This window comes from Tetrao urogallus (assembly GCF_951394365.1).
Source record: "Tetrao urogallus genome assembly, chromosome: 11".
Taxonomy (NCBI): Eukaryota; Metazoa; Chordata; class Aves; order Galliformes; family Phasianidae; genus Tetrao; species Tetrao urogallus.
Window position 1 is genome coordinate 3,306,005 of NC_136824.1, and position 14,736 is coordinate 3,320,740.

Below are 14,736 nucleotides of genomic sequence, written 5' to 3' on the forward strand. Positions count from 1 at the left end.
GAGGTACAGCCTAGATGGACCAGCTAGCTGTGGTAATGACAAAGAGCAGTTGTGCTCGAAGATGCAGCACTGGGGACTGTTTTTTAGCTACACAGGCCTCCCCACTCTGTCTTCAGCACTTTCCCCTTCTAATCTTGGAATGACAAAGCAGGTAAATCACCTAGGGGCAGATGTGCAAGCTAACGCTGTATCTTTTCAGTTCCTTTTCTCCAGTTGGCTTGTGGACTCTTCTAAGGTATAACTGACAAGGTGAGATTACAGAGCAGGAGTAATCTTCCAGAAGACTTTTATGGATTTTTCTTCATTTCCAGTTGTACTTAGTTGTTTCTCTGTTTTATGTGCCTCAACATACTCTATTTGTGTCTTGTGACTGAAGTATTCTATTTCAAGCCAAAAGCACAAAATGGTTCAGAGTTCCCCATTTCACTTCTTTGGCTGTTCTTCTTTTAGCTGGTATTATGTCAAGGAAGGCATGGTTACAAGCAAGATACACTAACTACATCGTTAGTGCAGATTTTCACAAGGATGCATTTCCAGTTTTGTTGGCAGAAGCTAAAACATGCAACATCTGTTCCTCAGTCAACAATTTAGCTCATTAACTTATTATATTACATAGCCCAATGAAAAGGTTTTTAGAGGAAGAAAGATGCATAGAAGCCTTATAATATATTGACTTTGCCTTTTTTTTTTTTTCTTTACAGTAGATACTCTATAAATATTAAGGCCTATATTATATATTTCCTGATGTGAATCCGGGCTGTCTTTCATTCTTCCTTCCAATCCATTGGCCACAAGCCAAAAGTCTCACTCAGCGCTGGGGGTCAGATATCATTCTGTCTGGCACTGGTATAAATGCAGATTGATTCAGCCACTTAAATTACTGCAAGCTTATGCCAAGGCAATTCAGATCAGAATCTGATCTGCTGGGCTGTGTGAGATCTTTGGGTCTTGTGTAGGAACCATCACAGATTCATACTTCTGGGTGAAAACAGAAATGTATGGCATCTCAAGCTGGGATTCCACTTGAGGAAAGGAGAGGAGCGGAGGAGAAATCTTTTTCTACCATTTTACATGTTTCACATGAACACCCGGGCACAACCTTAACTGAGTTCAGAATGGTTGTGTACTGAAGAATCTGCACAGCAGTAGTAATGATCAGCTTGGCAAAGCACAGTTTTAAAAAGTATTCTTGTTGCCAAATAATGTCAGTAACGATAAAATACATGTGAAAAATTACCTATAGCCACCTGACCTGCTTGTGCATCACTGGCTGCCAATTTCTTTACAGTATTTTCTCCAGCCTATGAAATACTGGCTGCAGGTTCTCATCCCAGGAGAATATTAACAATACAGAGAAAAAAAATCTAATTTCCTATAACAAAAATACTGTATTTGTGCCAGACATTGAGGTGTTTCATACTGCAGATCAGCAGTCATTTACTGCAATGGGTGGTAACAAGGATTTTGTTATTGTGAATTAATTATTTTGGCAGGATTACAGTAGGCTGCATTCTCTGAGAGATAAAACCCCTATCCCTGCAGTACACACACAAAGAAAAGGTGTTGGGTTTTTTGGGTTTTTTTGTTTCTTCTTTTTTTTCCAAAAAACTCCACAGTTTTCCACTGCCAGGGAGGCATGTTTTTCGAGTTCCAAACATCTGGGAACATCAGCAAAATCCTCTGTATGTCTCACTTTTAATGATTAACTCACATTATATGATAAGAAGAGCAAATCAAGGACAGCTGTGATTTGAGAGGTGTATTCAAAGCTATAAATATTGAAGCAATCTGTCCTTTGTTCTAACATTCATTACAAATTCATGGCTTGACCCACCATCTGCTAGTGATAAACCATGGACAACTTGTTAATTGTTCATAAAGGTCACAGCTAAGTTCATCTTCTTCTACCTTGAAGAAAATAACTTTTCTTGTTGAACTGGGAGAAAAATCTGCAGCAGGGATGGTTGCTTAGGAGTGCAGGCTAAGCACATCACAGCTGACAGACCTTTCCCTGCCTCTTACTTGCTTTGGCTTGGCAAACAATTTATAATTTATGTCTGCTTGTGTGCATTCAGCACCACAGCTAGAAGCTGATATTGAAAGGTCTCACTGATGCAAGTTGATCTCCAGAAAGTGATGCAGCTGGATATGTCTAGAGAGGGCCCAACAGGCTTCTATCTTCTGACTCTCTCTAGCTCTCCTTATAAGCATAACTGAGAGCCAGATCATCAGCGTATCCTAAACCTGACTGCTGTCCCAGTGAACTGCTCTAAGTTGCACTACTAGTTCCAATTCCCTGTGGCTTTTTTCCTCCAGCTTCTGATACTGATGTGCAAATTGCAGCCTCTTTTGCCAACAGTTAATCTTCAAAATACTCCTGGCTACAGAGGATAAGAACAAATGGCCCAAACTTGGTTATATCACATAGAGACAGTCCTGAATTCAGGAAAGCTGGTGCTGGTGTCGTAGTAAAGACTTCGGAAGGCATCATGAAAAGTGATAGCTATGCATATTTCAAATAGAAAGGTACCTTCTTGAGTTGAGTTAAGCTAAAACCAACAATCTCTAGTTTAATTTCCATAGAGGAAAAGCCTGGAATGAAATGTATCTCAGTGTAAGAAAAAACCTTGTGCTTATTTTACAAAAAAAGGCTGCAGCATGGCCATGGGCCCATCGCTTGCTTAAATTCACATCACTGAGTCCTCGCCATCTGACAGGTAGGTGCTTTGTTTGGGATAGTTATTAGGTACCATTTATAATCTTTGTCTTAATAGCGTTACCTCCTCCCCTTAGTAAAGTCTGAATTACTGAATTAGTGAAGTCTGAGGGATCTTTGATCCCTCCACTCACTGGCTGCAAAGGGCCCGTAAGCAGGGCTAGTTCACTAAGATAAACAGCTAGTTCACTAAGGTGAATCCTTCCCTTTTTCCTCTCTGATTTTCCGTTCACCATCTGTGAAAAATTTTTTGCTATGTTCAGAAATGTAAAAATCGTGTATCAGCACTAAAACAAGTTTAAGACTCTCTAGACCTGTGCTGTCAGCTCCAGTTTTAGTGGTAAACCTAGGTGTGAAAAGTGAAGAGGTGCAGACTATAGTGCTGGCTGTGTCATTCCCCTGTGATCTCTAAGCCGCAGAAACCAAGTCCTGAGTGTGCCTTTGAAACAGTGACAGCTTCTATCTTGCACAACAGTTTGCACAGCTCAACTCTGCTGGAGTTTCTGGGAACGTACTGATTATTTTGGTGATTCCTAAGAAATGGATAGAGCGCTGCAAAAAGGCCGTATTCATGAGTGTTTTGTTTGAAGTGGGATTTTTTCTGTCATAATGTTACTGTCTTCCAATGCAGCCTCCAGTGATCCTATTAATTGGAAAAATAACTTTTCTTTTGTGATATCTTTTATTTAAAAGCCTCATCCATTAAGTGCTTTTTTTTGATGGAGCATTAAAGCCTCCCACTAAGATCAGTGGATTTGAAATGGAATTCTATTGTGACTATTTTGCTCTTTTTAATGTGAGAAGGAAGAAAGCATGAAAGGCAAGCCTGTTCAAATATTGGCATTCATTTTCTCTGAGTAACTGAGATGTTACAGTATTTAGGATAATGTCTTTAAGGAGGTGAACAGTATGTAATTCGCTTTTTGTACTGTGCAGCTGAAGAGGTTTTTGTGCTTCCAATCCTTACAACATGCAGTATGTGCAACTAGCAATACCACATAATTTTGTAGTATTTCCAAAAGCCTACTGAGTTTTATGATGATCCGTGAGGCATTAAGGTGACAACTTTCCAGACTGTCTTTAAAGAACAATGGCTGTCACCCCGATGGTGATCCCTTCTTTTGGCTATGCACAGTGGTGAGCTGCAGTGTTCTTCATATACTTCAGATCTGAGTAGCTCCTTGTCTAGAGAACACCCAGCCAGAACCAGTGTGCTGGAGATGAGCATCCTCTTGCTGAAATAAAATAATCCTAATGACATCTTTACTTACTTTCTTTTTAATAAATTGCTTTTAGGTAGCATTGCTTATTAAGAGATGAGTAATTTAAAGATGTGCTCAGTGGAGCTTCGGTTAACAAGATTCTCTTTCAGAATAACATCTGTGACAGCAGTTAGTGTGTAACTGTAGGTCATGTAGCTCATAAAAACATTGCTCAGCGTTGAATGCATTGAATGCATATGTTGTAGAAGTAAGGTAATTCTCAGGCAGTCAGCCTGAGTGGAGTTATGTGTTTCCATGGTTATGCAGTTTTCTTTTACTATCTAGCTCACTTGAAGTTAGCTCAATTATGCATTTTACATGAAGTGGTTGTCTGCTTCATTTTCATTGAAGTTCTACAGATTGAATAAGCTATGGGAAATTTCTGCTTTTTTCTTGTCACAGATCAAAACGGTGCACACACGATGCTAGAGGTGGTATGCTAGGATATGGCACCTTGTAGGCAATACAGCTTAATTTCACATCTTTGCTTTTATTATTTGAGTTTCACGCAGTCCTCTGTGTAGCCAAGAGTTGGACATGATGATCCTTGTGAGTCCCTTCCAACACTGATACATTATGATTCTATGACATGAATTCTGTCTGGTTGGTATGATTAATTAAATATCATTTCCTCATTAGCATCCACCTGAGCTGCATTGCACAAGTACTTAAGAGCACTGTCAGTACCCTGAACATTCATGCATTCTGCTCATAATCTCTGAACTCTGTGCACAATGGAACTTTTCAGAATAGCAAAGTCAACCATAATTATGCAGGGAGACATGCTGGTCAGGTCTTGTTTCTCAGGGTCATGCAGTTCGAAAGCACAGCTGTAGGCAGTTTGCAAAGATTGCTTCTCTCTTCCCCTTCTAAGATACTGTCACATCAGCCACGAGCATTTTCTGCTGTAATTTATTGTTTCTTCCTATATTGAGTCAGAAGGGTATGCATTTTTTCTTGGCTAGGTTAAACAAATCAGTCATTTCACAAAAGTTTCCAAGTGATAGTTTGTTGTAAGCAAGACCAGATATGTTCTCTTTACAGATCCAGAGTTAAAAAGAAAAAAAAAAAAAAAAAAGGAAAGAAAGAAAAGAACAGGAGAGCTTGAAAAACAGCTTACAGTTTGCTTTGGGCTGAGATCTTATCAATGAAAAGACAGAAATTTCTTTCATTAGCGTGATGCCATAGTGAAAGTCAAACTGGTGTTTATGAAAGTATATTGCATGCTGCTTTTCAGTTAAAACTCTTGAGTTTAAATTAGCAATATTTCTAAAAAGCCTGATGTTAAGGGGTGTAGGGTACTGACTTTCAGAGCACACACATTAAGGTCTCAAGAACAGTTGAATTACAGGATGTTTGTCATTCATCTCAGGTGCTGTGTTAGAATGGTGTCAATAGGAACCTCTCTTGGCTTTTTTCTGACTTTCATAAAAGCATGAAATAAAACCCCTGGGGGAAAAACTCTCTGCCCTATCCTAACGCCTTGAATACTTGAACTCTGAAGTCAGTAAAGCATGACTGTATCTCTGAATGCTGGAGCTTTAGCCATAGTGTTATCCTTGGCATCAGCAACTTTCAGCAAATTGGGGACAAACCCATATCTTTAAACATCAGATGCCTGCAGACTGAAAGTTTTAAAAAACCTTGCCTTCAGCTCAGTTATTACTGTCATTTTGAACTATCTCTCCCTGCAACAGATTTGCCTTATAAATATTGTAGTATGTTCAGGATTGGCTGAAGGGATGCTGTGACCTTCTGCCAGAAGAAGCAAGTCTCTTATAGAAGAGACTAACGTCTCTTAGAGGTCAGAAAAGTGAGATTTTTAAAGGTGATATGTGGTCTGAGGACATCCCTGCAAGGTCAGCAGTCCTCAGCTAAGGCATAAGCAGTTCTTCATTATCCCATTCAGTCCACAGCAAATCACAGCCTGTCCTCTGTTGCAGTAAATCTGTTCTTTATTCTGTCCCCATTAATCCTCAATATAGGGATTCTTTGGGCTGATCCTTCTTAGGTATTCCTACAGCTGCCCAAAGGCAAGCCTGCCCTGGCTTAATTTATTTTTATTCCTCTCTCCTTTTCTGGCTATCTTTTGTAGATCAGGAGTTGATGAAGTCCTTGACAGATCCCAGCACTTACTGTAAATTCATTCTGTTTTAATACCTAGTATTCTCCTGAGGCATTTGCTTTCAAAGGAATTAGACACCTGTCATCACCTTCAGTAGATTTCAAGCTTTCTTAGATTATCCTAAGGTGAAAATAGCATTCCTGTTGAAAAATCATAGCTTAGTCTGAAGGTTGGAGTCTTTCTGTGAGTAAATTTTCTTTAAGCTGATGAATGCAGCTGCTGCCTTGACAATTTGTGAGTTTATTTCCTTCTGGATATCCCCACCGGCTTCCATGTTACTGCCAAAGAATGTGAATGGAGGCATTTTTTTTTACTTCTTTTGCCTTCTCAAGTAGTGCTTAAACTGGGAGTTAAAAGAGCTCTCATTAGATTCACTTTTCCTAACTGTTCATTAACCCCCCTCCCTGTTCCAGCGTTGAACAATCCTTTGATCTTTGCATGCGGGTTGATTTCTAATTTACAATGGCTATATTGTCCCTTTAGTGTGTTGTGTTAAACTATGTGGATTTTGCATATGCATTTTTGTGATATTGATATCGTTGGCAGTGCCTCCTGAAAGGGAAGAGAACACTCCTTTGTTTGCCACTAGTGTCTATTCAGCCATTTGCCTGCGTCCCTGGTTTCTGAGACTGGGCAAGTTGCTTATGGGCTTTGCCTCAGTGCTTGCAGAGCAGCTCATGGGGCAGGCAGAGATCCGCACCACTCTGCGCCGCGTTCCAAAGCTGATCCTCCACGTTTACAGGTCACGTTGCTCCACTGTGGCATCAAAACACACATGTTTTCGGAGTTATATCAATGCTTTTATAGGTTTTTCTGATTTCCAGAGTATTTTTGTTAACAGCGGTGTTTGTGACAAGTTGATATTTTCCCAGCATTCTGCAGAATGAAAGCTGGATCAAGTGCCAAGCTGGAGCAGGATTTCAACCCCTGCAGCCCAGCCCCATTCAGCCATGAGCGATGTGCCCTTGCCTTGACTGCCTAGAAGTTCCCTGTTTGCAAGAGGGCTGCAGCAGTTTTCCCTGCTTGAACACTTCATACCTGTGTCCAGTCCTGAGGGTCCTGTGTCGGGGTGAATCCAGCCCTGAAAACTTTTCCATGGATATATTTAATTGCTCTATAAATATTTGGGAACAGAGAGACTGCAGCAGTGTGTTTAGCTGTCCAGAATAGGAGGAAAGGTATTTATGAGAATTTGCTGTTCAGTTGGAGTTTGATTTTTATTCCTCTTTTAATGATGTCCTCTCTTCATCAGGCAGCATGAGTAACAATTCCCCCTTTGTATGTATTTTGTATCTATTCCTATTTCCTATTGAAATTCCTAGGAAAGAGACTATCCAAGTACAGAGTTGAAAATTTCATCTTAAAATAAGCCAGATGTCCAACCTTCCTTTAGCTGCCAAGCCCAAAAGAGTTCAAGAAAGATGTTAAAATCTGTCTTCCTGGCTGTGAAAAAATAATTGCATAGCATAGGTGATGATCCCAATCTCCCAGGAGAAGGAATAAAACTGCCTCGGGCAAAAATCTGCTGTTATTTGTCTGAGGATTGGAGTTGGCAGTATCTGTGGAAAAAGTTTCACTGCTTGCCCTCCTTGCTGGTTAACAAATGCTGAGACAGAAACACAGACAAAGGTAGGTGAGTGTATATCAGTAGCTAAAAACCTTATTCACCTGATGAGGAAAGTGTCTTTTGTCTCTTTTTTGGAGAAATTCAGTGCTAGAGAAGTGCAGGGAGGGATGCAGTAAGAATAACGAACAGGTGCACATATTTTCTTTCAACAGTAAAGCAAACACACATTTGGTGAATACAACAAGTATAAGAAACCTGTTAATAAAAAGTCATGACTAAAGGGAGTGACTAAAGATGAATATTAGAGCTGGCCTGTGTTACTTTTGTCAGCAAGCTTTTCTGGTGCTACCGTTCTTCCTACACAGAACTGAGAACACACATTGTATACGTAGGTATCTCCCTGTGCTGGGTTGTCTGAAGCAGGATCCCACCAATTCTATTTTAATGTTCCTTTCATGTGAGGCCATTTTGCATAGGTCTTGCAGTGATCCACACAGGAAGGAGAAGCTGTGTGTGCTCCAGCCCAGAACAAAGCTATGCCTCTTGCATAAGATGGTCTTTGAGCAGCACCCGGGGTTTGTTATGATACTTCAGAACAAATAGATGGGAGAGGAGGTGGAGGAGTGCATGCATCCACCTGTACTTTTGCCCCTGTGTTCTGGCCTTACAGTCACCCACACTGCATTCGCGTTGTTCAGACTTCCATCCAGTCTCAGCGGTGCTGATATTTGGAGCGTCCTAAATCTCTGGTTTGCCATTTTTAAGAAGCAGCAGTCTGAAATGATAACATTTTTCAAGGAAAGAGCTCCACTGCGCTGACCTTGTTCAGAAACAGCAGAGGATAGAAAATGCGAACGTTTTGACACCATCCTAATTATATTTCCTGACTTTTCTCCCACCTCCTCCTCCCCATCATTTGCTTGTGTGTGGCTCTAGCAGAAATAGGAATCATACCAAAGTCCTGCAACCTATTGTTTCTTTATTTTAAATACAAGGTTCTTTTATTAACTCCAGCTGGTGCACCTCGCTGTGCTCACTGCATTTGTTTTATTAAAATTGAACTGCGTGCAAGTAGGACATTGTAAATCACAAGTGACTGGGCCAGAGGAAGAGGGAGGGAGAGGCAGGGACTCCAATTGTATGACAACAAAGAGAGCATATAAACAGGCTGGGCCTCTTGGCTAATAGAAGCCAAAACTCACGAAGTACAATTTGCAATTGCTCCCAGGAGGACAGGCAAGTGCCAGACAGTTAGCAGGGATAGAGGAGTGAATACTTGAATACCTAATGTGTTCTCCTACATACTGGAACAGAGCTTCTCTATGGGTCTGGGCATGCAGTAGGAGCTGACTGCCTCCGCTGTAATCCTTGGTTACCTGATACCAGTGCCTTGCGGTGGTCACCTGGTTTGTGGAAGTAGCCTTGTCAGACAGACAAAGTCTTGGAGAAGCTGTTTAAACTAAGGCAACCAGTTCCACTGTCTCCCTCATGAAGTGGGAGTATTCCTGGGCAGTATTCAGCAGTAGTCATTTTTCAGCTTTGCATCTTTGTGGCTGGTGGAAAGAGTTGCACCTCAGTCCTCTTGGAACCTCATGGATATTGAGAGAGACAGCTAGTGTGGGTGGACTCAGGGTGAAATGAGTCCACACAGAAAGACAACCCCCATGCTAGGACTGTTTTTCTGCAATCAACACTCTGGGAGCTGCAGAATGCTGACAAATGCGACAACTTTATGAAGGGTCTCCTGTTAATAAGTTTGCTCAGCGTTGAGTCTGTACTTATCCACTGATCTGCTGCACACTTCAATTCTGGCAGTTATTTTTATGCTGTACGTAAACACGTGATTTTGAAGCTGTTCAGCTTTGCCCATGTCTCAGTCTCTTCTCTTCTCCAGTGCTCCTCAACCTGTGGGAAGGGCCTCCAGTCACGTGTTGTGCAGTGCATGCACAAAGTCACCGGGCGCCATGGCAGTGAGTGTCCTGTCCTGTCCAAGCCAGCAGCCTACAGGCAGTGCCACCAAGAGGTCTGCAATGAGAAGATTAATGTCAACACAATTACCTCGCCCAGACTTGGTGAGTGAGGGGTCTTGGGGTGAAGGTGCCACCTGTGAAGGACCAGATGAAGCCCAACATCTCAGTATTTAAAAAAAAAAAAAAAAAAAGAAGAAGAAGAAAAAAGGGAAAAAAAAAAAAAAAAAAGGAAAAAAAAGTGGGGCTTCCAGAAATTAGGAGAGAGACACTCAGTCAGACTAAAGATCTGGAGTGGTTAGGTCCTTCCTTACCCATCAGTTCTTGCCTCAGACTGCTCAAGGTGAAGCACCACGCAGTGGCTAGGCCTGTGGGACCAATAGGACTAGTGGTGGATGATTGATTGGTGGATCACAGAGGGAGCTGACAGATTTATCTTTCTTGGTCACAAACAAACATCTCACCGCGCTTTAACTGTGGTGTGTGTAAAGTATGATATTTTATTCTTCTGTGCCCCAAGGAAAATGCATGACCTTGACAAGTAGAGCATGACTGGCTTTAGTTTTTTTTTTTCCTTCTCATTTGTTGCCACAAGAATGTGGTTTGATGAATTAATTTGCTCTGGGAGGCAAGAAAGCATCCAGATCCCTTCTGTGAAAACTTGTTTTTCTGCCACTGTCCTTCTCACCCTCTCTGCATTCACTGTGTACCTGGCCAAGCTGACTACTGTGGTAAGCCATTTCTTTTCCAAAACACTGTGTTTAAGAGAAGGATCTAGTTAAGAATGCTTATGTTAATACAAAATTGTAGGAATCTGTAATTTTCCATGTCATATTTGCTTACTTTACAAGGGAATATTTTTTTTTTCTTCAAACTTCAGCTTTTGTCCTCAGTCAAAGCTCAAAGAACCAACCTGATTTCTTTGCATTTCACACATAATCAGCAGTAAGACAAAGCTGAACTAAGCCATCAGTTGCTGACACAGACTAATTGCTACTTCCCGCTGCTTTTAAGAAGAACAGCTTCCATCCTACCACCTCTTGTAGACAAAAAGTCTCTAACTTTCCAGCATGATTTAAATAACATTTGAACTAGGACTGGACATGAGGCTTCTGAACTGAAAGTTGTTTCCCAAAAGTTCAGTAGCTATTTAAAAGAGTATGGGAAATTTTAGTCTTGCAAATACAGACATACTGAGGAGCTTTTAAGCTCTTTTGTTTAAGAACATCTGAGAGTGCTTCCCAAATATTTTAGCACTAAGAGCATAGTGGAGGGAAAACATTTCGTTTGAGAAATAAGCCTTTGATACACTGATGAGAAAATAAACCCTTTCTAATTCACGTTTTTGAACAAAGCAATAAAAAGCTCTTGTGTTCAGAAGACTGAGAAGGCTCGAGTTCCTGCTGAAAGTAATCTGCAAGTAATTTGGGATGCTTTATTTCTAAACCAGGCTTGGAATCACCAGGCCAGAAACAATGATATTTGATATTAGTGGAAAGATATATCATTGAATGTTTTTTCCTACATATATACAGATTCTCATTGAATTTTTTTTAAACAAAATTTTCTGTTTTCTGCAACCTCACAAAAAATATACAGGAAAAAATCCAGTCATGTGCTGTCTTGTCCTCACTCTACAATGTTTCTCACCCTCTGTAATATTTCTAGTAGTATATAAGATTGGAGTTCACCTTGCCTGACTTTCGTATCTGTGTCCAGTGTCCCTCAGAGAAGACACATTTAGAGGGGATTTATTTTATCCCCCAGGTACCTGAGCTGTGTTTCTTCCAATATGTACTTCCTGTCTTACTTCACAATCCATAAGAGATCTTGGACCTCTAAAAAACCAGAGTCCTGTTTTATCTGTGGCTCAGTGCCTTTCTATTACATAAAGCCTTCCATCAGATTCCTATGATGTGGCTCTGATATTCCTGCAGAGTACCTAATTAACCCAGCTACGTCATGTTTTTGTACAGTATGCCTTTTTGGAACCATAGCTAGCAGAGAGTGCATCAGATCTTACCTCCTCAACGAGCCCCTTCACTGCTGGCAGGCACAGAAATTACTCTACCCTCCTTGCATTTAAGATGATCGCTGTTTTTTCTCTCAAATTGAAAAAAAATAAGAAAAAGATTTAATGTTTCTTTTTTCTCAGTGCAATTCCATTGCATCAGATTTTATCAGACCTTTACTTCTCCAACTAAACGCAGCTTTGGTGATAGGCATTCCCACCAGTTCTCTGTGGTTTTCTGGTGCTTGACACTGAGACTCAATGCTGAATACAGGGTAACATCACCTTTTCATGTTCTCCAACTAGTCCTTTTTTTTCCAACCTCAAAAGCAGGAATAATTATTTAGAAGATTTTTCAGTTATCACTGCATTCATAAGACTGCTACATTCAGTTCATAAATCTGTAGTAGCATAAAAAGCATTTGCTACCGTCATGCGTTTTTTGTCACATATAGTTTTGTTCCTGTTACTTTTTCATAAAATCACTAGTGACACTTTAATGATATTGGCAACAGATTAAGCACCAGTATCTTTATGCTGCTTTCCACCCTGCGAAAACATTTCGTCAATCTTAGAGGGTTTCTGCCTCCCAGCAGCACTTGTTGTCCAACTAAGAAGTGTTATTTTTGCTTCCTGTTAATTTAGCTTTATATCCATCAAATTGAATTTTGCTTTTGCTTCTCTGTAAAAAAACATTTTCCACTCAGAGGATGATGACCACTCCTGACAGCACACCTTAGCAAAGCACCGTACCTGAAAGCATACAGCTTTCCATTTGCTGCTGTGCAGTACTTGTATATTTAAGTCTAAGCTGATGCTTTAGGTATTTCATTCATCTAAACTTACTTGTCACTGAGACAAAGTAGGTACAATATCAGTAGCTCTGTGCTTGCACAGTCACAGCCAACTGCACACTAGCAATAAGCGCTTCCAAGAGCTCTCTATCCGTTGTCTGATGTCTCAGTAGATAGAGCATTATCCCGCCTCCAGTGCTCACAGGGAGATTGGCCCTTCCTGTGATTTTGATCACACCAGCAGTGCTGTTCTCTAGCTAATCTGCTAGTTTCTTCTTTCTTTTCTTGTCCCAAGCTGCTCTCACGTACAAGTGCACAGGCGACCAGTGGACAGTGTACTGCAGGGTGATCCGGGAGAAGAACCTGTGCCAGGACATGCGGTGGTATCAGCGCTGTTGCCAGACTTGCAGAGACTTTTATGCAAACAAGATGCAACAGAAGAGTTAATGAACCTGTGCTACTTCTTAGGGTATTACAGCTATTTGTATGTAAGTCACGGACTAGTAGGTCTGAGTACTGGAACTTCATGAGTTGCTACAGTGTGGTGGATTCCAAAGCATACCTATTGAGACTTGAAAACTAACTCTACAGACTGGATACCAAAGTAATCCACTCATCCACCATAAAAAAAAAAAAAAAAAAAAAAAAAAAAGCAAAACAAAAAAATAGAAAAGAGTCATCTCAAGGAGCCAATCATTTTATCATGTTTTGACATCTTTACCTTTTTCATTAATGCTTTTTACTTTAATATATTAAATCATCAGCCACTGGATGGCTTAATACCATTAAAGGACAAGAGTTGCAAAGTGATTACATTGACTAAGGTTATAGGTGCCTCCACGGAGGAAGGCCTCTGGCAAAATAGTTAAGCAAAGGTAGAGACATTATTTAATCTTTTAATCTTGGCTTTCATCTAATGTTTTTCATTCTGAACAGTTATCCCACTGTTGAGTGGGTTTGAAGGGACACACGTAAATGAAAGGCTTAATTTAAAGAGGGGATTTACTGTAAAAGCTTGTGAAAACTGATAGCAGAGGATGGACATCTATGAAACTCCCACAGAAAGTTCATTGCAATTACATCCAGCATTCTGAGTCATATTTTTTGAGAGCAACTAATAGTGACTGCTCTTCTTTCTAATTTTAAAACACAATCTTCTCTCTCTTTTCCCCAAAATAATAGTTTCTTTTATGAAGACTAATTTTTCTCTGAGCTAATGAAATAGAAGCTTATTAACAACAGTAGATAGTTACATTTATGCAAAAACCATTTTCAACGAGGTGGGAAAAGCCAGAAAACATTGGATCCAGTAGAGCTCACTGAGGGATTGTTTGATTTAATCTCTCTCAAGCTTTTAGGAGGCATTCAGATAAGGAGAGTACCATGAAACTGGATAGGATTAGTACACAGACAACCTTGGAACAATCTTTGTATGAAGGATGAACTGAAGAGCAGAACAGGTGTTTCTTGTCTTTTGGCTCTTGTATACATCTGAAGTTTATATAGCCTTTTGTATCAAAGTGCTACAAGTGGTGCAAGGCATTCAAGATGAAACCCTGAGTGTGCTGAAGCCCTAAGGCCAAGGGCTTCTGTTGCCTTCAGTAAAGGTTAGGATTTTGCTCACTGTATTGTCACGTTTTCTTTTGTGGTGCTATCAGGTTTGGTGCTATCAGATTGGTGCTATCAGAGCACTTAGAAAGTGCTGCATATATGATATCCTCTTCCATGTGTCTGCACTTTCAACCAAACTCCTCTCTGATATGTGAGACTTGAAATGGGAGCTCTACCCAGGGCAGAGTTTGTCCCCACCGCTAGTCCTGCAGATCAGTGTCTCTCTATCGTATCTTGCTCCAACATGTATCATTTCCCTTGCCAGGCTCCAAGGCCAGTTGTGCAGTGGTTAAGTTACAGCTCATTCTTCATAATATGAGCAGAGCCTTTTGGATGAATTGCAGCTTTGTACTCGCTCTAGAACTGTGTTACTGTTTTATTCCTTGTGGATGAGTGCAGAAGTAAGCCCACCTTTAACCCTGAGCCCACTATGGATTGCAGCTCACACCTGTCCTCAAGCTGTCTTTGTTGCTGTTATCTTCCTTTCAATGCAAGGAGGGATAAAGATTCTTAGTAACTAACATATCTTTAAAGCAACTTTTTTCTTCCTTATTCCAGTTTTCAGGATCTCACTGCAATAACTCATCAGCATTTTATCCACAGCTAAATTTTTCAAGCACAGGGAGTTATAATTTCATTGACAGGCTAATCCTGTGTGGGCTTCACATTCGTATCTGTGCTTA

General features: G+C 40.5%; 1 protein-coding gene across 1 annotated transcript in view; it reads left to right on the forward strand.

Moving 5' to 3' along the window:
* ADAMTS17 (ADAM metallopeptidase with thrombospondin type 1 motif 17) overlaps positions 1 to 12,889 on the forward strand; it is a gene marked incomplete at both ends in the record, with an annotated part of 165,463 nt that extends 152,574 nt beyond the window's left edge. Inside the window, 2 exons of the mRNA XM_079541061.1 lie at positions 9,565 to 9,742; positions 12,738 to 12,889. Of these exons, the coding sequence (XP_079397187.1) occupies positions 9,565 to 9,742; positions 12,738 to 12,889 (330 nt within the window). The remainder of the gene's footprint in view (positions 1 to 9,564; positions 9,743 to 12,737) is intronic.
* Between the last annotated feature and the right edge of the window lie 1,847 nt (positions 12,890 to 14,736).